The sequence below is a fragment of the Halichoerus grypus genome, chromosome 12 (assembly GCF_964656455.1).
Source record: "Halichoerus grypus chromosome 12, mHalGry1.hap1.1, whole genome shotgun sequence".
NCBI classification, from domain to species: Eukaryota; Metazoa; Chordata; class Mammalia; order Carnivora; family Phocidae; genus Halichoerus; species Halichoerus grypus.
The window spans coordinates 39447741-39461583 of NC_135723.1; the positions used below are offsets into that span (position 1 = coordinate 39447741).

Here is a 13843-nt window from a genome sequence, read left to right on the forward strand (position 1 = left end):
AAATTTTAATGTAACAGAGTACAAAAAGTTCATTGATTGATGTCATTGCATATTCACATGGCAACAACTTTAAGAAACTGACATTTGTTGAATTTTGATGTAATATTGAAGAATATCCACAATTACCTTAAGAGGCTATTTAAATACTCTTCCTTTTTTGGAATACGTATTTATGTAAGATCAGATTTTCTTTACAAGTAAAATAGCATTTCCCAGCAGACTGAATGCAGAAGCAACTGTAAGAATCCAGTTGACTTCTATTAAGCTAGATATTAAAGAGATAAGTGAAAATGTAAAAGAATTATACTCTCCCTAATTTTTTTTTTTTGCCTTGGAAAGTATGGCTATTTTTCTCATGATAATATTATGTTAATAAGTAACAAGTTTATTTTTGTTATTTTAAAATGAATTATTAAATATTTAAAGTTTTATCAGTTTTAATTTTTAACACGGTTAAACGTTGATAGAGGTAACTCACATAAACAAAAGCTCTTTGAGGTCACCGAGAAGGAAGAGTATCAAGGGATGCTGAGAACAAAACGTTTGAAAACTGCTCATCTACAGTATGAGTAGACCAGGCCTGGGCATCTTCCTACTATGAGATGGATTTTATTGAAAGTTTTGTTTTTCCAGTGTACTGACAGCTGTAAAAATTTAGCAAATAACCCTCCCACATCTTTCACCAGCCAACTCCCTCTTGAGACTTCTGTAACCCTCCTTTTACCGAAGGTGAGAAATCACTGTAAAAATGGACAAATGGTTGTGGTCTGTATCATCCCTTGGCCACGTATCCAAGTGGAAGAAGGCAACTGTATTTTATGAAAGGCCAGGAAGGTGAAACAAGGTTGTGCAAGATCAAATTTCTTATGCATACCTAGAGGCAGATGAAAAGTTCGATGGCTCATAGTAAAGAGCTGACAAGAGCAATTGTTTCCAGGCAGGAAAAAGAGAACTTGTTTCTGGCTATTTTTTTCAATGAGTCTGGCAACAGCTGGGCCATGATTTAAACCTCCTGGGATTCTGATTTAAAGCTTAAAAATACATTTGCATATGCCAGCATTAGAAATGGAATCTCAAACTGCTGCCAATGTAGACAACCGAAAGGAAATCGAGGTCTATATTGTTCAAAAGCTAAGCCTTGGGAGGGTCTATTACTTGACAGCTGTGTAAACAGAACTAAACCCCTTGCTTCTCCTCTGTTAGATACTTGGTTCTAGACAGGACTAAACCATCCCATGATGGTATGTGCTGAAGTGAAAATGTAGACTGTAGGTCTCATTGGGTTCAAGAAATGCTGAAAATTTTCTTTTCTTTACGGATGTGTGGTGGACATAGGAAGTGTGAAGGAGATGCAAGGTTAACCGGAAAGACAAGGACAAGTGTGAAAATGACTTCTGGGGGCGCCCGGGGGGTTCAGTCGGTTAAGCGTTGGACTCTTGGTTTCAGCTCAGGTCATGAGATCGAGCCCTGCATCAGGCTCCGTACTCAGTGGGAAGTTTGCTTGAAGATTCTCTCCCTCTGTCCCTACCCCTGCCCCAAATAAATAAATAAATCTTTAAAAAAGTACCTGTTTTGTTTCTTCCTTCCTCAGTGTCCATGTTTTTCTCTCTCATGTTTTCCTCCTTCCTTCCTCTCCCCATTTTTTCCTCCATTGAGACTTAGGACCATAAGGCATTTCTATAATGGAACAGCAGGAGTGACCCTCCCTCCAACTAACTTCATTAGAGAAGAAACCATTTCTCCATGTGCCTTTCCATCCTCTGGAGGAAGTGGGTGACATAGGGGAGGATGCCCGCCTGGACAGCTTGATATGTAACTGCTATGTTCAACAGAAAAAAATGAGAAGAATTTTACTACTACTAAATTAAATGACTACATTTAATTTAAAAAACATTTTTTTTTTGAGTAACATTTCTTTAACCACGTACCTTCCATTTTATAATCCATTAGATTGAGAAGCTCCTTATATTTGAAGGGCCATAGACTCTCTTGGAGCGTAGACTGGGTGTTCTCACTCTGATATATGGTTACTAAATCAGTTACATGCTATACCTTTAATGTATTTCTCACTGTAATATTTTTTGAATGATTGCAGTGAACGTTGAATGATGACTTTGGCTATTAGGATGGACTTAGTGATGGGGGAAAGAGTTGGCAGGGTAAAAAAAAAAGGTAATAACAATAATAATAATAGAAAAAGAAGAGGAGGAGAAGGAGAGAGGGATGTAGAGAAGGAGGAGGAGGGAGAGGAGAAACAACGTTCTTGGGTGTTTAATATTTGCCAGGCATCATTCTAAGCTCTTTACCTACATTGATTCACTTACTTGCATCAGAGGTGGGCTGAAGCAAAAGTTATGAGAACTGAGACATTGGGAGGAAGGGTGGAGGTGAGTTATAATGAAGCAAGGGAATGAAGGGTGAATGAGGGTTAAGGGAACTGCATTAGCTACAAATTTACCATGCAGGAAATATATATGCTTCTATATAAATTATTTTGAATTTCTCCATCTAATTTGTTGAACTAGTCCTAGTATTTCCACTTTATTAGAATCAAGTATGTCCGCAATTTCTATTTTTGAATCAAAAGTAGAGATTTTCCCCAAGTTGTATAGATTGTCCTCATTAATCTTGTCTTCTAATGTTCATGAGACCTGTTTTCTAAAACATTGTAGACATTAGACGTCAATGTTTTAATCTTGGACAACATGATATTACAAAGAAATTGTTTTTCTTCTGTTACTGTTCAGTTCAATCATCTTCATATGTCCTTAAACCTTACTAGTCATTTGTTCTTTCATTTTCCTCCATGTGTTTTTTTTTTTTTTTTTGCCATTTCCCTTGGAATATTAGAGTCTTTGTTATTGGTTTCTAAGAGATTATTTATGATTAAGGATGTTTTAACCATTTGCCATGCCTTGCAAATGAAATACCATGTTTTCTTGCCAACATTTTACTGTGATGTTTTACTTTTTGGTTGCACAGAAGTTGTGTATTGAAATATAATGTTCTGTGTTAAAAAAAAAAAAAGGAAATCAGAAGTGTGGAATTGAAATTTGACAAAAAAAATTATAGGGGTTGAGGATTGATAATATGGAGCCCAAAGGAATTGAGTAGCTGATTTGAACTTTTGGATCTCTCTCATTGTGGTGGGAGGATAACCTGGGGGACAAGAAAAGAAAGAAAAGAAGTGAAATGGGATTGTACACTGATAGTAGAGCTGGAGAATTTTCGGGAGAGTGAGAGTTAAGATGCAGAGGTGGGAGGAGCTATGAAGCATGGGTTGGGTAAGAGAGTATATAGGCAAGGAGAAAGTCACCAACAGAAAACGCATTTGGAATATAGGACTCCGCGATGAAGAGAGCTGAGCAGGCATCATAAAAGTGCATCCTCTGACCCTGGAATGGATGAAGTCAGTGAGGCTGAGCTGTAATTGTCCCTAAGCTAGGGCGGAGTTAAGCCATAGTTGGCTGGTGGGTGGCAGACTAAGTTGATGATCAGACAGGGAGGAGACTTACACCCAGAGGTGGGTTTGATTTTTTCTACTTGACCCCTTGCCAGCTCAAGATGAAAGAGGCCAGCTCTTTGTGTGTGTGAAGTAAGGGAGCAATAATTAGCAGCAGGTAGCTTTGGTTCTTATTTTCTTAAACTGAGAGCGTCTGGATTGTCTTTGCAGTGACCTGCATTAGCCACAGGAAGCTCTATAACTCACGTCCCCCAGGCTTTGCTCCTCAATTTGCTTTGCTTGGTGTGCAGGGAGATTGAGTGAGTCAGAGTGGCAAGCCCCCCGGGAAAGCCTGTGGAGTTCAGTGCTGACACTGCATTTCGTGTCACTGTGGCAGCCATTTACTATGTGTAAAGGCCCATTCATTTACTCTAATATGGACTTTCCAAACCCTTTGTGAGGTGTTCTCTTGAGATTTCTTATTCTCCTAGGTGTTGATGTGAAGTGTCTGTTTTGGTGTAGATCCAAAAAATCAGTAAGTGGAAGGTACTCTATAGCTGTCTTTTGCAATTGTGGCTCTGAAGTCTGTTATTTGAAACATCACTACTTAATATTTTTTAAAAGTTCCCCTTGGTGTTTTTGTTGTTTATTTAAAAAATTTTGGCTCTATGGCCGGTAACACCAACTCAAAGGACCAACGTTGTCAGACATATTTATTAGTTGTAAAAAGAATTTTGCTTCTTTGCAGAAATGTACTGAAAATACACCTTACTTCCTACTCATGAATGCAGTTTTACCAGAAAATCATGACAAATATAGGATGTTGTTATTACATGGTTTGTTCCTTCATGAGCATAGTAGATAGCTGAAGTTGTGACAGACCCTTTTGGTGGAATAGAGGAAGGCCAGTGGCAACTGGGGAGATGTGCAGGAGAAAACTCTAAGAAATTTCCACTGGCTGTGGGCAGCACCGAATGACACATCTATTGCTATAACAGTGATCTTCCTGATTGGACTTTTCATTTCTGACAGCCAAAAAAATGTCAAAAACGTAAATTGGAGTGGTCCCCACTGGGGAAGAAAGAGTAGTTGTAACTTCTCAGACGGCTTCTGGAATTAGGTTCTAATTTTCTCCTGCCAGGATTTTTGCCCACTGGTGTTAAAAATTATTGGCAAATAATATTTTAGTGACAAACTTGACTTTTATCAGTTCCATGGTTTCTCTTGAAAAAAAAATCTGAATATCTAACTACTTGGATTCATCTTTTTCCATGTCAACCATCAGTTGGAACTGGGTAGAACTGCCTCCTTCAGGCAGGTGCTTCCTCTCTGACTGGCCTTCCTCATGGCTTTGCTTCTTCATGTTGTCTGCCTGGCTCCTACAGGACTTCGAATGTGTGACTCAGGTTTCAACTTTGTAGGTGGATGACTCAGAAGTCTGTCCCACAGCTCCAGTTTCCATTAGCTTCTCATCCAATCTCTAATTTTGTATCTATGCATTCTTTCTGGCCAGAAATCCCACTGACACTCAAATTACAGCCTGCTACAAGTTGTTTCAGGATTTCCTTCTTGCCTTCTCTTCCCAACTTCACTGCCATCCTCCTTGCTCTCTCAAAGGTGAATTGTTACTGAATCTTTCTCTTTGGCTTCCATACCCACAGGCTACGGAGAGTTACTTCTTCCTTCTTGGCATGCTTTCATCTGCCCACATTCCCCACATTCTGTCTCTCCATTCACCTACCATTGCAAAGCAGGTGTAGTCGCTCCAGACAGATGTTGGCACCAGCCTCCCAGCAGCTTGCCTTATTTCCAGTTTCTGCTCCTGTCTGTTTTCCAGGCAGGGACAAGAACAGGCTTGAGCAAATTCCATCTTTATTTTGTCACTTTCCCTTTCAAAAAGTTGCTGTGACTTCCCATCTCTTATTATACCAAATGGAACTCACTTTTCTGTTTTCCCAAGGCTTCCCCTGTTGCCCCCATATATCCATTCTTACCAACTAAAGTTTATATTTCTTGGCTTGGATTCATCCACATCTCTTAGCCTGCTGGTTCCCATTCTATAGGTCTTGGCATATCTGTATCTTCCCTTCTTTGCTAGGTCCTGACCTCCCGTGATATCCAGCTCACATTCTACCTCCTCCTCAAAGTATACCCTTGCTCATTCTAATAGATCTTAATGACTCTTTTGCTCTGCATTCTGCCTACACTTGTACATTGGGGTCAGCAGAGTGTAGCAGCTCAGAGCATGGACATCCTTGAGTTTTGTTTCGGCCGTGGATTGACTGTGCCGCCTTACGTCTTGCTGAGCCTCCATTATCCGAATTGCAAACAAGGCATAAATCAAAATACTGGTCTCCTTGGATTGTTATGATTAAATGTGATAAAAATGCCTAGCACTTAGGAATCAATAAGCCAATATCGTGGAGAACATCTCCAGCTGCACCACATGCCTACAAAGTTGAGTTATGTACTCCTTGAAGGAGAGAATCTGGTTTTGCTCATCTTTTGTACTCTGAAACCTTATAGAGTGCCGAGCACGCATTAATTATCCAACAATTTTTGTTGAAAAATGAAGATAGGGTGTGATCATGAATTGATTACAAAGATTGATTATTATGATTACTACTGTTATTATTTCATAAGTCTTTGCCATCACACCACGAGCAGGAATATGTATAGAGGTTAGCACAGTACATTTCCCAACTGTGTGTATTCTTTGAGAAGTATGTCTTAGGGTGACTGTAGGTTCTTGATTACCTTGTAAAGGCAGTGACAGGAAGTTTGAAGGATTTTTCATTGTTTTGTATTCTTTGGTTCTTTTTTGCCTTTCAGTGCTCTGTTATCTATGTAGGGATTCATTATATATTCATCACAGCTGCATATAAATAATATGGAAATGAATACTCATGACATTGACGGATGTTTTTGTGTTTTGTTTTTTGTTTACTTTATTTTAGGAATTTGGGTTAGAGGGGGTTTCTTCATTTCTCGGTGTTTCCATTTTCTTAGTTTCCAACTGAGAGCACAAAAAAGACGAATATAATCATTGGTAATTTGGTGAGTCTTTTCCAAACTCATTTTACTTGCAAATATTTCTGGCACCCTCACTACTAGCCTCACCATCCCCATTAACGTTAAAATTAAATTTCATTCAGATAAATTTCCCCCAAGAACTTGCCGTGGTGTTATCTACTGTTTCATGGGTTCACAAACATCTTCGGGACAGGGAAAGTGCCAGGATAAAGCACAATCGCATTCAGTGTATGCAAATGAAACTTTTATAGAAAGAGGATTGTCCTGGAGATGAAATTAATTGTGACAGTTCAGGAGGAGTTTTACAGAAAAAGATTAACATGTTAGGTCTTTAGTGGCTGTCTTCCCTGATGCATATAATGTTAGGCAAAATGAAATCTCTGTGCCCAGGCTCAGTGGAGACATGGTTAGTGAATCCATAGATATTTGAATGGGGCACATCTCTAAGGGTTTATGACAACCTATTTTCTTTTCTCAGTGTGGGGATGAATTGGTCCATTATCATCTAAATTGAAAGTCCTGGTGAAGGTTCTTTTTTGATTCTCTCTTTTTTGTTTGTTTATTTGTTAAGAAACTTGCACAGAAAATGTCTTGCTTATTCTGAAGTTGCTATAATCCTTCCCACCAGCAGAGACTATACCATTGTATTGCTTCAAATATTTATGAATACATAAAAAGGTAAGTATTTATGTAGTGTGAGACCAGACCTAACTTAATTTGTTTCTTTGATTCTTCAACATAGGCTAAGTAATACAACCTGTTATGGTAAAAAAGTCACATTTTCAAGCTTTTGAATGATTTTTTGCAGTGATAATACAGAAAATTTATTTTTATGTATTCACATTTTTTTTTCTTTTCCTCCAAGGAAACCAACATGTCTGACAAAAGTGACTTAAAAGCTGAGCTAGAGCGCAAAAAACAGCGCTTAGCACAGATAAGAGAAGAGAAGAAACGGAAGGAAGAGGAGAGGAAAAAGAAAGAGGTAAATACTGGGTATTGGGGTGTTCCAGGGAACAAAGAAAATCACTTGATTCTGAGGGGCTGGCCAAATGGATAAAGAGGACGCTCTAGAAGAATCCTTCTGTGATTTCTGAATAAAATGAGTGGATATCTACATACTCAGACTCCTAAGGTCATTGTCACCTGCTATGTGCTAGTCAAGCACCACCCATGGTCCAGAGGTCCCCAAGCCCCAGATTCACCCCAGACTTGCATAGAACCCTGGAAGTGGTCTGTGAAATCTCTATTGTTAGATATTTCTTAACCTTTCTGTATCTCGGTTTCCTATTCTAAAATGGGAATAGTAATATATTTTTTGTGGGGTTGTGAGAATTAAAAGAGTTAATCTTGTAAAGCACTTAGTAGTAACCAGGCTCTACTTAGTGTTTAATGTGTGTTAGTTTTAAGAAAAAAATTTTTAAAAACTACCAGGCAGAACATTTTAGGAGAAAAACAGAAAAATGATGCCAGTGGATTTCCATGGTTTCTTAAGGGGTATGTGTTTTTCAGGGTAAAACAAGGATTGTAGGTCTGACAGAAGGAAAGCTGCATTTCCCTCCCTTGGCGAGAGGGTAGATAGTATAGTAGTAGACTCTGCTCCATGGACATAGAATTATGACATATTAAGGCTCGAATAGATTTCAGAGACCTTCCACTGAAACCCTTCTTTATGCCAACAAAGCAGCAGAAACCCAGAGGTGAAATGTAGCTTTTCTGTCTGTCACACCCAGAATCCGGGGCTCCCTTCCCAGCTCTGTGTGTCGCTGGCATATCATGTTTTCTTCTACTATCTTGATCCAACGGATAATTTATTTTTAATTCTCCAATTTGTCGTGGTCATGGAGAAATAGCCCACGTCTTGGACAAAAGAACCAGATGCCAAAGATAGTTTTGAATAGCTTTCTGAGAAGGCAACTTTATATAGTGTGATACACTTGTGTGTCTAGAAACCAGAGCTGCTTCCATACTCAGAGTTTTTCTGTAAGGAAAAAGAAAATGTGTTTTGATGCCTTCCAATCTAAATAAGTGTTGTTTCATAAAATAAGGCTGGGAGACCAAGGTAACAGATTTATAACAATTATTTTCCAACAAAGTAAAACATAATTGCAGTTGCATTTTAGCCTTCTGGCATCTCGCTTCTCTCTGTTCCATTACACTTTGATTGATGCCCTGGTTTATTTTGTCCTTGACAGTGCGCATAACGTTTTTCTCTTGGAGATCTTTGCTGCTATATATGCAGTCTTTGAGTGAAGCAGAGGTGAGAATTGACAAGGAATGGCTATTCATTTCCATGCAAAGCCAAAAAAAGCATTAGGTTATTATGCTTCCTTTCCTTCAAATGTCAACGCTTACTATAGTTTTAAAGCACCTGTTATCCTTTACTAATAACCAGTTTCCTTTTAAACTGACATTCTAATATCCAACTTGAATTTCATAGAATTACTACAAAATGTGATGTGGTATGGGAAATCTGGTTCCAAATTATGCTGTCTGCTTCATCTTTGTCATTTTACACATTTGGGGGGAAATTACAGGCAAACAAGACTGATCGAAACAGGCCACCCTTTTTGTTTCTGTACCAGGCAGCTTTGTCTGATGGAGACTCGGTCTGTTACACAACAGACGGAGCCCTGGGAGACAGGCAGTGGCAGGTGGTGGGGAGCGTGTTACACCTGAACTCTACATATTCCTGGGTCTGGAATTAAAGTCACATAGTCTTAGTCTCCTCATTTCCACAGGTTGAAGCCTGTGATGTCCTGACCTTGCTCCAGGGACTCCTATGGCAATTCAGAGCCCTCCTTTTCCATCCCAAAGTTTTTAATTCGAAAGATCCCAATGGGGCCAGACTTTGGGCTTCACTGGACTATACCGTCTTTAAAGCCTGTCCTGTCCCTCAGCAACCTATTTCCCCCTGCAACAGATCTTTCCTTCAGTCGAAGTACCTTTTGTAGACTCTGATGACTTGGTTTGTCTGAGCAGACAGTGCTGTAAGACAGAGGCAGTAAAGCTCAGTGGTTATGCGCAGAGGCTTTTGAGTTGAATGCACCTGGGAAACCTGGCTCTGCCCTTCACAGAATGGCCTTGAGGGAGTATGGGACCTTTCTGACCCTGTTCTCCCTTTTGTAAAATGGAGAAGAGATCAGTGCCTACCTCAAAGAGTTCTGTGAGGATATAAGGAGATACTGGAGAGCAGTGGAAGGCACAGAGGAACTGGTCAGTAAGAAACGGCCGTTCATCCACTCCTGAGATTGGCTACCAGAGTAGGAGAATGCTGCCCGTACAGTTGGCAGCTACATTTATCAGGACCCTGCTGACGAGGCCGTCTTCCAAAAAATGCCCCATTATTGGAAGGGTCTTATAATTCAAGGCTTCTATTTTCCTGGAATTAGAGCATTTTGTAGCTGCAAGAAACCTGGAAGTAATTTATTCTGATCTTTTTTTTTTTTTCCCCAAATGAAAAGACTGGGCCCCAGAAGTCTAAGTCTTAGAAGTAGCCCCCTTCAGGCTCAGCAAGGATCCCCTCTTCACCCCATGGTCCCAAACAGAAGCCTGGGGTCATTCTTTTTTTTTTTTTTTTTTTTTTAAAGATTTTATTTATTCATTCAACAGAGAGAGACACAACAAGAGAGGGAACACAAGCAGGGGGAGCGGGAGAGGGAGAAGCAGGCTTGCCGCTGAGCAGAGAGCCCGATGTGTGGGGCTCGATCCCAGGACCCTGGGATCACGACCTGAGCCGAAGGCAGACGCTTAACAACTGAGCCACCCAGGCGCCCCCTGGGGTCATTCTTTTTTTTTTTTTTTTTTTAAGATTTTATTTATTCATCTGAGACACACAGAGATACAGAGAGAGAGAGAGAGAGCATGAGCAGTGAGAGAGGCAGAGGGAGAGGGAGAAGCAGACTCCCCGCTGAGCCAGGAGCCCGATGTGGGGCTCGATTCCAGGACCCTGGGATCATGACCTGAGCCGAAGGCAGACGCTTAACCATCTGAGCCACCCAGGGCCCCTGGGGTCATTCTTTTATTACCCCTTCTCCAACTTGTAGTCGTCATCGGATCCTGGACAGACATGACAGCATTCTCTTTCCTCCCCCACCTCCTTTCTCCCTAAATCCACATTCTGGCCAGTCTCAGCTATGTACATATCACCTATGGGCCACACTCTCTCTTGACAGAGAGTTTGTGAATATTCTCCTCTGCTTGTACCATTCTCCTACTTCTCCCTGTTGTTCTTCACCTGGCTGTTAACTACATGTCTTTCCGTTCTCACCTCAAATGTCACTTCCTCCAGAAAGCCTTCTCTGTTAACCCCCCCGCCCCCCATCCATGACTAGTTAATACTGCCCCTATCCTTGACCTTATCAAACCATTTAGCACAGAGCATTATATTTGCATCTTCCCTTGTCTTTTTCTCCCAATAGAGTGCAGGCTTTTGAGAACAGGGCTGGTGTTTTTCATTGAGTCAATGTCTAGCACAGATTGGGCCACGTAGTAGGACTTCAATAAAGGATTATAGGGTGAGTGCATGAATGAACACACAAACTAATTATCACTAGTCTGGGATGCTGCTCACAGACACCCTTTCCAAACATCTGGAATTCTTTCCTGCAGATATCCTTGGAAATTCTGATCTCGAGTCTATGGGATGCTCCAGTCACCTGTCACTGACTCCTGAGTTTAAGATTTCCTAGTTTTTGTGGTGTTTGTAGAGAGTTAGAAATAGCCTTAATCTTATAGGTTTGACTTTTAACTCTATTTAGGCTTGTAATTTAAATAAAGCAAATTTAGAATAGAAAGGGACCAAAATGCTCTTTAATGCTAATCTGAGTGACTGTTTTTACCATGAGTGAAAACTGGTGTGAATTAGGCCCACCAGGTTGATTATCTCCACAGAATCTAGAAAACTGTACATATATAAAATTACCACTCTCTGCTTCTTTGGATGTCAACTGCTTTCTTGGTTGTGGTATTATGGATGAAATCTGATTTTAAAATAAATATAGTGGCTACTATTTAAGATTCAGAGTCAATTTCAGGAAAAATTGGCTTTAATGCCATGAGGTGTGCTTAATGGGGCCACCCTGAAGTTTCGTCCTGTCCTTGCCCTTCTGCTGAATTGCTGTAAGGTAGGACAGACAGAGGTTTCCTGGCCTATCCTCCCTTGTTCCTCTAGCATCTATGGAGCTGTCTTTGAAAAACTGACTGACAATTCTCAGCTGACAAATTTTCTTTCTTTGATTTTCCTCTCTGGGTCTCAGCTGTGATTACTCTTCACAAAAAGAAATATCATTTGCTGGGAAAGACACCTAGCACATTTTTTAATTGCTAGCACTGCAAAATCACTCCTGTTGGGTCTTTAAAATAGATTAGGATTCTGTAGTAATTACATGGGGAAAATCAAAACTTTCATGACTAGTGCACTTGGTATAGCTAACTGCCTTGGATAAAGTAACACTTTATTTAGTTTAAGGTGCTAATTGGTAACAGATAGGAATTGCCCTAATTTCCAGTAAGCCCCAGTTACCTAATTTTGCATTTTTCATGGTCATCTTTGAGTGCTGATAGCTTGCTTAAGCTTCTGTTACATCTAGGTGGACACTTAACCTTATTCATATTTGTCATTATAGTGCCTCTTTCCTTAAGAATTAAGGAAGGTGGAAGGTAGAGAATGAGTTGTAGAGGTACGTTACAAGAAAAGGAGTGAAATTTTGGAGGTGGAGTTCAGATGTACTGTTACTGCCGCGTATGCAACATGGTTGTGCATGTTGACGTGTGAATTACCCTCTTGTGTGTTTCTTGAGTGCTTAATGATTAGTTAGAATACATTAAAAAAAAATTCTGTGCTTCTCTGCCTAGGTTATACATGACAGAAAGTTAGAGATAATATGTCCTATGTTTATTGGAAAGGAAAGGACAAGGCAAATCTTGTTCTGTTTGCTCTATTTAAGCTCCATTAGAACCTCTCAGTTTCATTACCCCTGGCACTCTATTGTCCTTTACTACATTTTTGTTGAAAGAATGAGGCAAGGTTATGAATCTTTTTGTTGCTAGGATATAGAAATGGCTTTGTTATGAGCACTGGGTGACTGGAAGTTTAGAGGACTCCCTCTAACAGTGGTGCTGTAAAGGGGCTTGCTGACTGGTGTGCAGTTGGTAGAAATTGGCCTGAGGGATGTATAATTCTGAAATTCCATAGTCATAGAATAACAATGACCTAAGACAGATATTAGTTCATTTATTCAATACGTTTTTTTATTGAGCATCTAACGTGTCAGGCCGGGATCTAGATGTGAGGATATAGTGCTGAGCAGAATAGAACACGTATCTGCCCTCGGTAAAGCTGGGAGTCCAGTTAGGGCTAAACTCTTCACTGTGAAACCATCTTGTTTCTTACTGGCTTCCTAAGACGGATTTTGCTTATCTTAGTTTTTCCATTTATATTTCAGTAGCTTCGATGGTAATTCCCTTTCCTTGGATTTCCTCCATCCTTCTTTCAACTCTGTGATCTGTGAATATTGATTTAGATCCTCACCCTGCAAGGTCCTTTTCCTCATCGTAGTTCTGTCTTGGCCTCTGTTGTATGCATACACTTTGGAACTTGCGTCAGTAGTTTAAATGTTAACATTGGAAAACAATGTGAACTTTGCCATCTTCACAGATAAAGATGAAACTGCCATTCCAGAATTTTGGGTTCCGTGAGATATGCCTGAAATCCTCTAGTGCTCTCATTCACACTCATCTGCTCCCATAATGGCAGTTTTCCCCTCTAATGGCAGATAGACTTCAAAAATATGAGAGTGTTCTAAGCCTGAGTCGAATAATAACAGAAGTGTCAAGCCCAGTACTACGTGCAAAGATGCATTTTGCTTATGATCAGTGTGTAGGTTATCATCTGGGAATAAAGCAAAAGTTCCATGAAATTTTTCTACTTTAGATGTCACAACGTAAATTACGCTTTGGTGCTTTGAAATGTACTCTGCACCCTTGAAGCAGATAATATACCTGTTAGGGTATCTAACTTGGGGAGGAAGGTGTGTCTGGTAACTGGATTATAGGTTTTTGATAAGCTTTAAGACAGCTTCACTTTTGTAAACTCACACAGCTTTGTCCCGAGGTAGCTGCACATCAAATACGATGTTACCATGTTTCAGATGTGGGACAAATGCCTTGTCTTAAGTAGTTAACTGTGTTAGGAAAAAGAAAAGAGACCTGAGTGTTTAATGAGCCCAGAATCCCACCACTGACATTCTTTAGCTTGTATTTTGACATCACTATTCTGTAAAAACCACGAATGAGGCATAGGATCTGTCCATGAGAAGCTTACCCAGGAGGTGTTTGGTTTTTTTTGTTGTTTGTTTGTTTGTTTTGTTT

General features: G+C 40.0%; 1 protein-coding gene across 6 annotated transcripts in view; it reads left to right on the top strand.

The window, feature by feature from the left end:
* DYNC1I1 (dynein cytoplasmic 1 intermediate chain 1) overlaps window positions 1-13843 on the top strand; it is a 308167-nt gene that overhangs the window by 24363 nt on the left and 269961 nt on the right. For 5 of the 6 annotated variants that reach the window (XM_078059283.1, XM_078059279.1, XM_078059284.1 and 2 more), the window contains exon 2: window positions 7341-7457. In XM_078059283.1, the coding sequence (XP_077915409.1) occupies window positions 7350-7457 (108 nt within the window). In that variant the 5' untranslated portion in view covers window positions 7341-7349. Of the gene's footprint in view, window positions 1-6480; window positions 6500-7340; window positions 7458-13843 lie in introns of those variants that run through there. The other variant, XM_078059281.1, reaches the window with a different exon arrangement.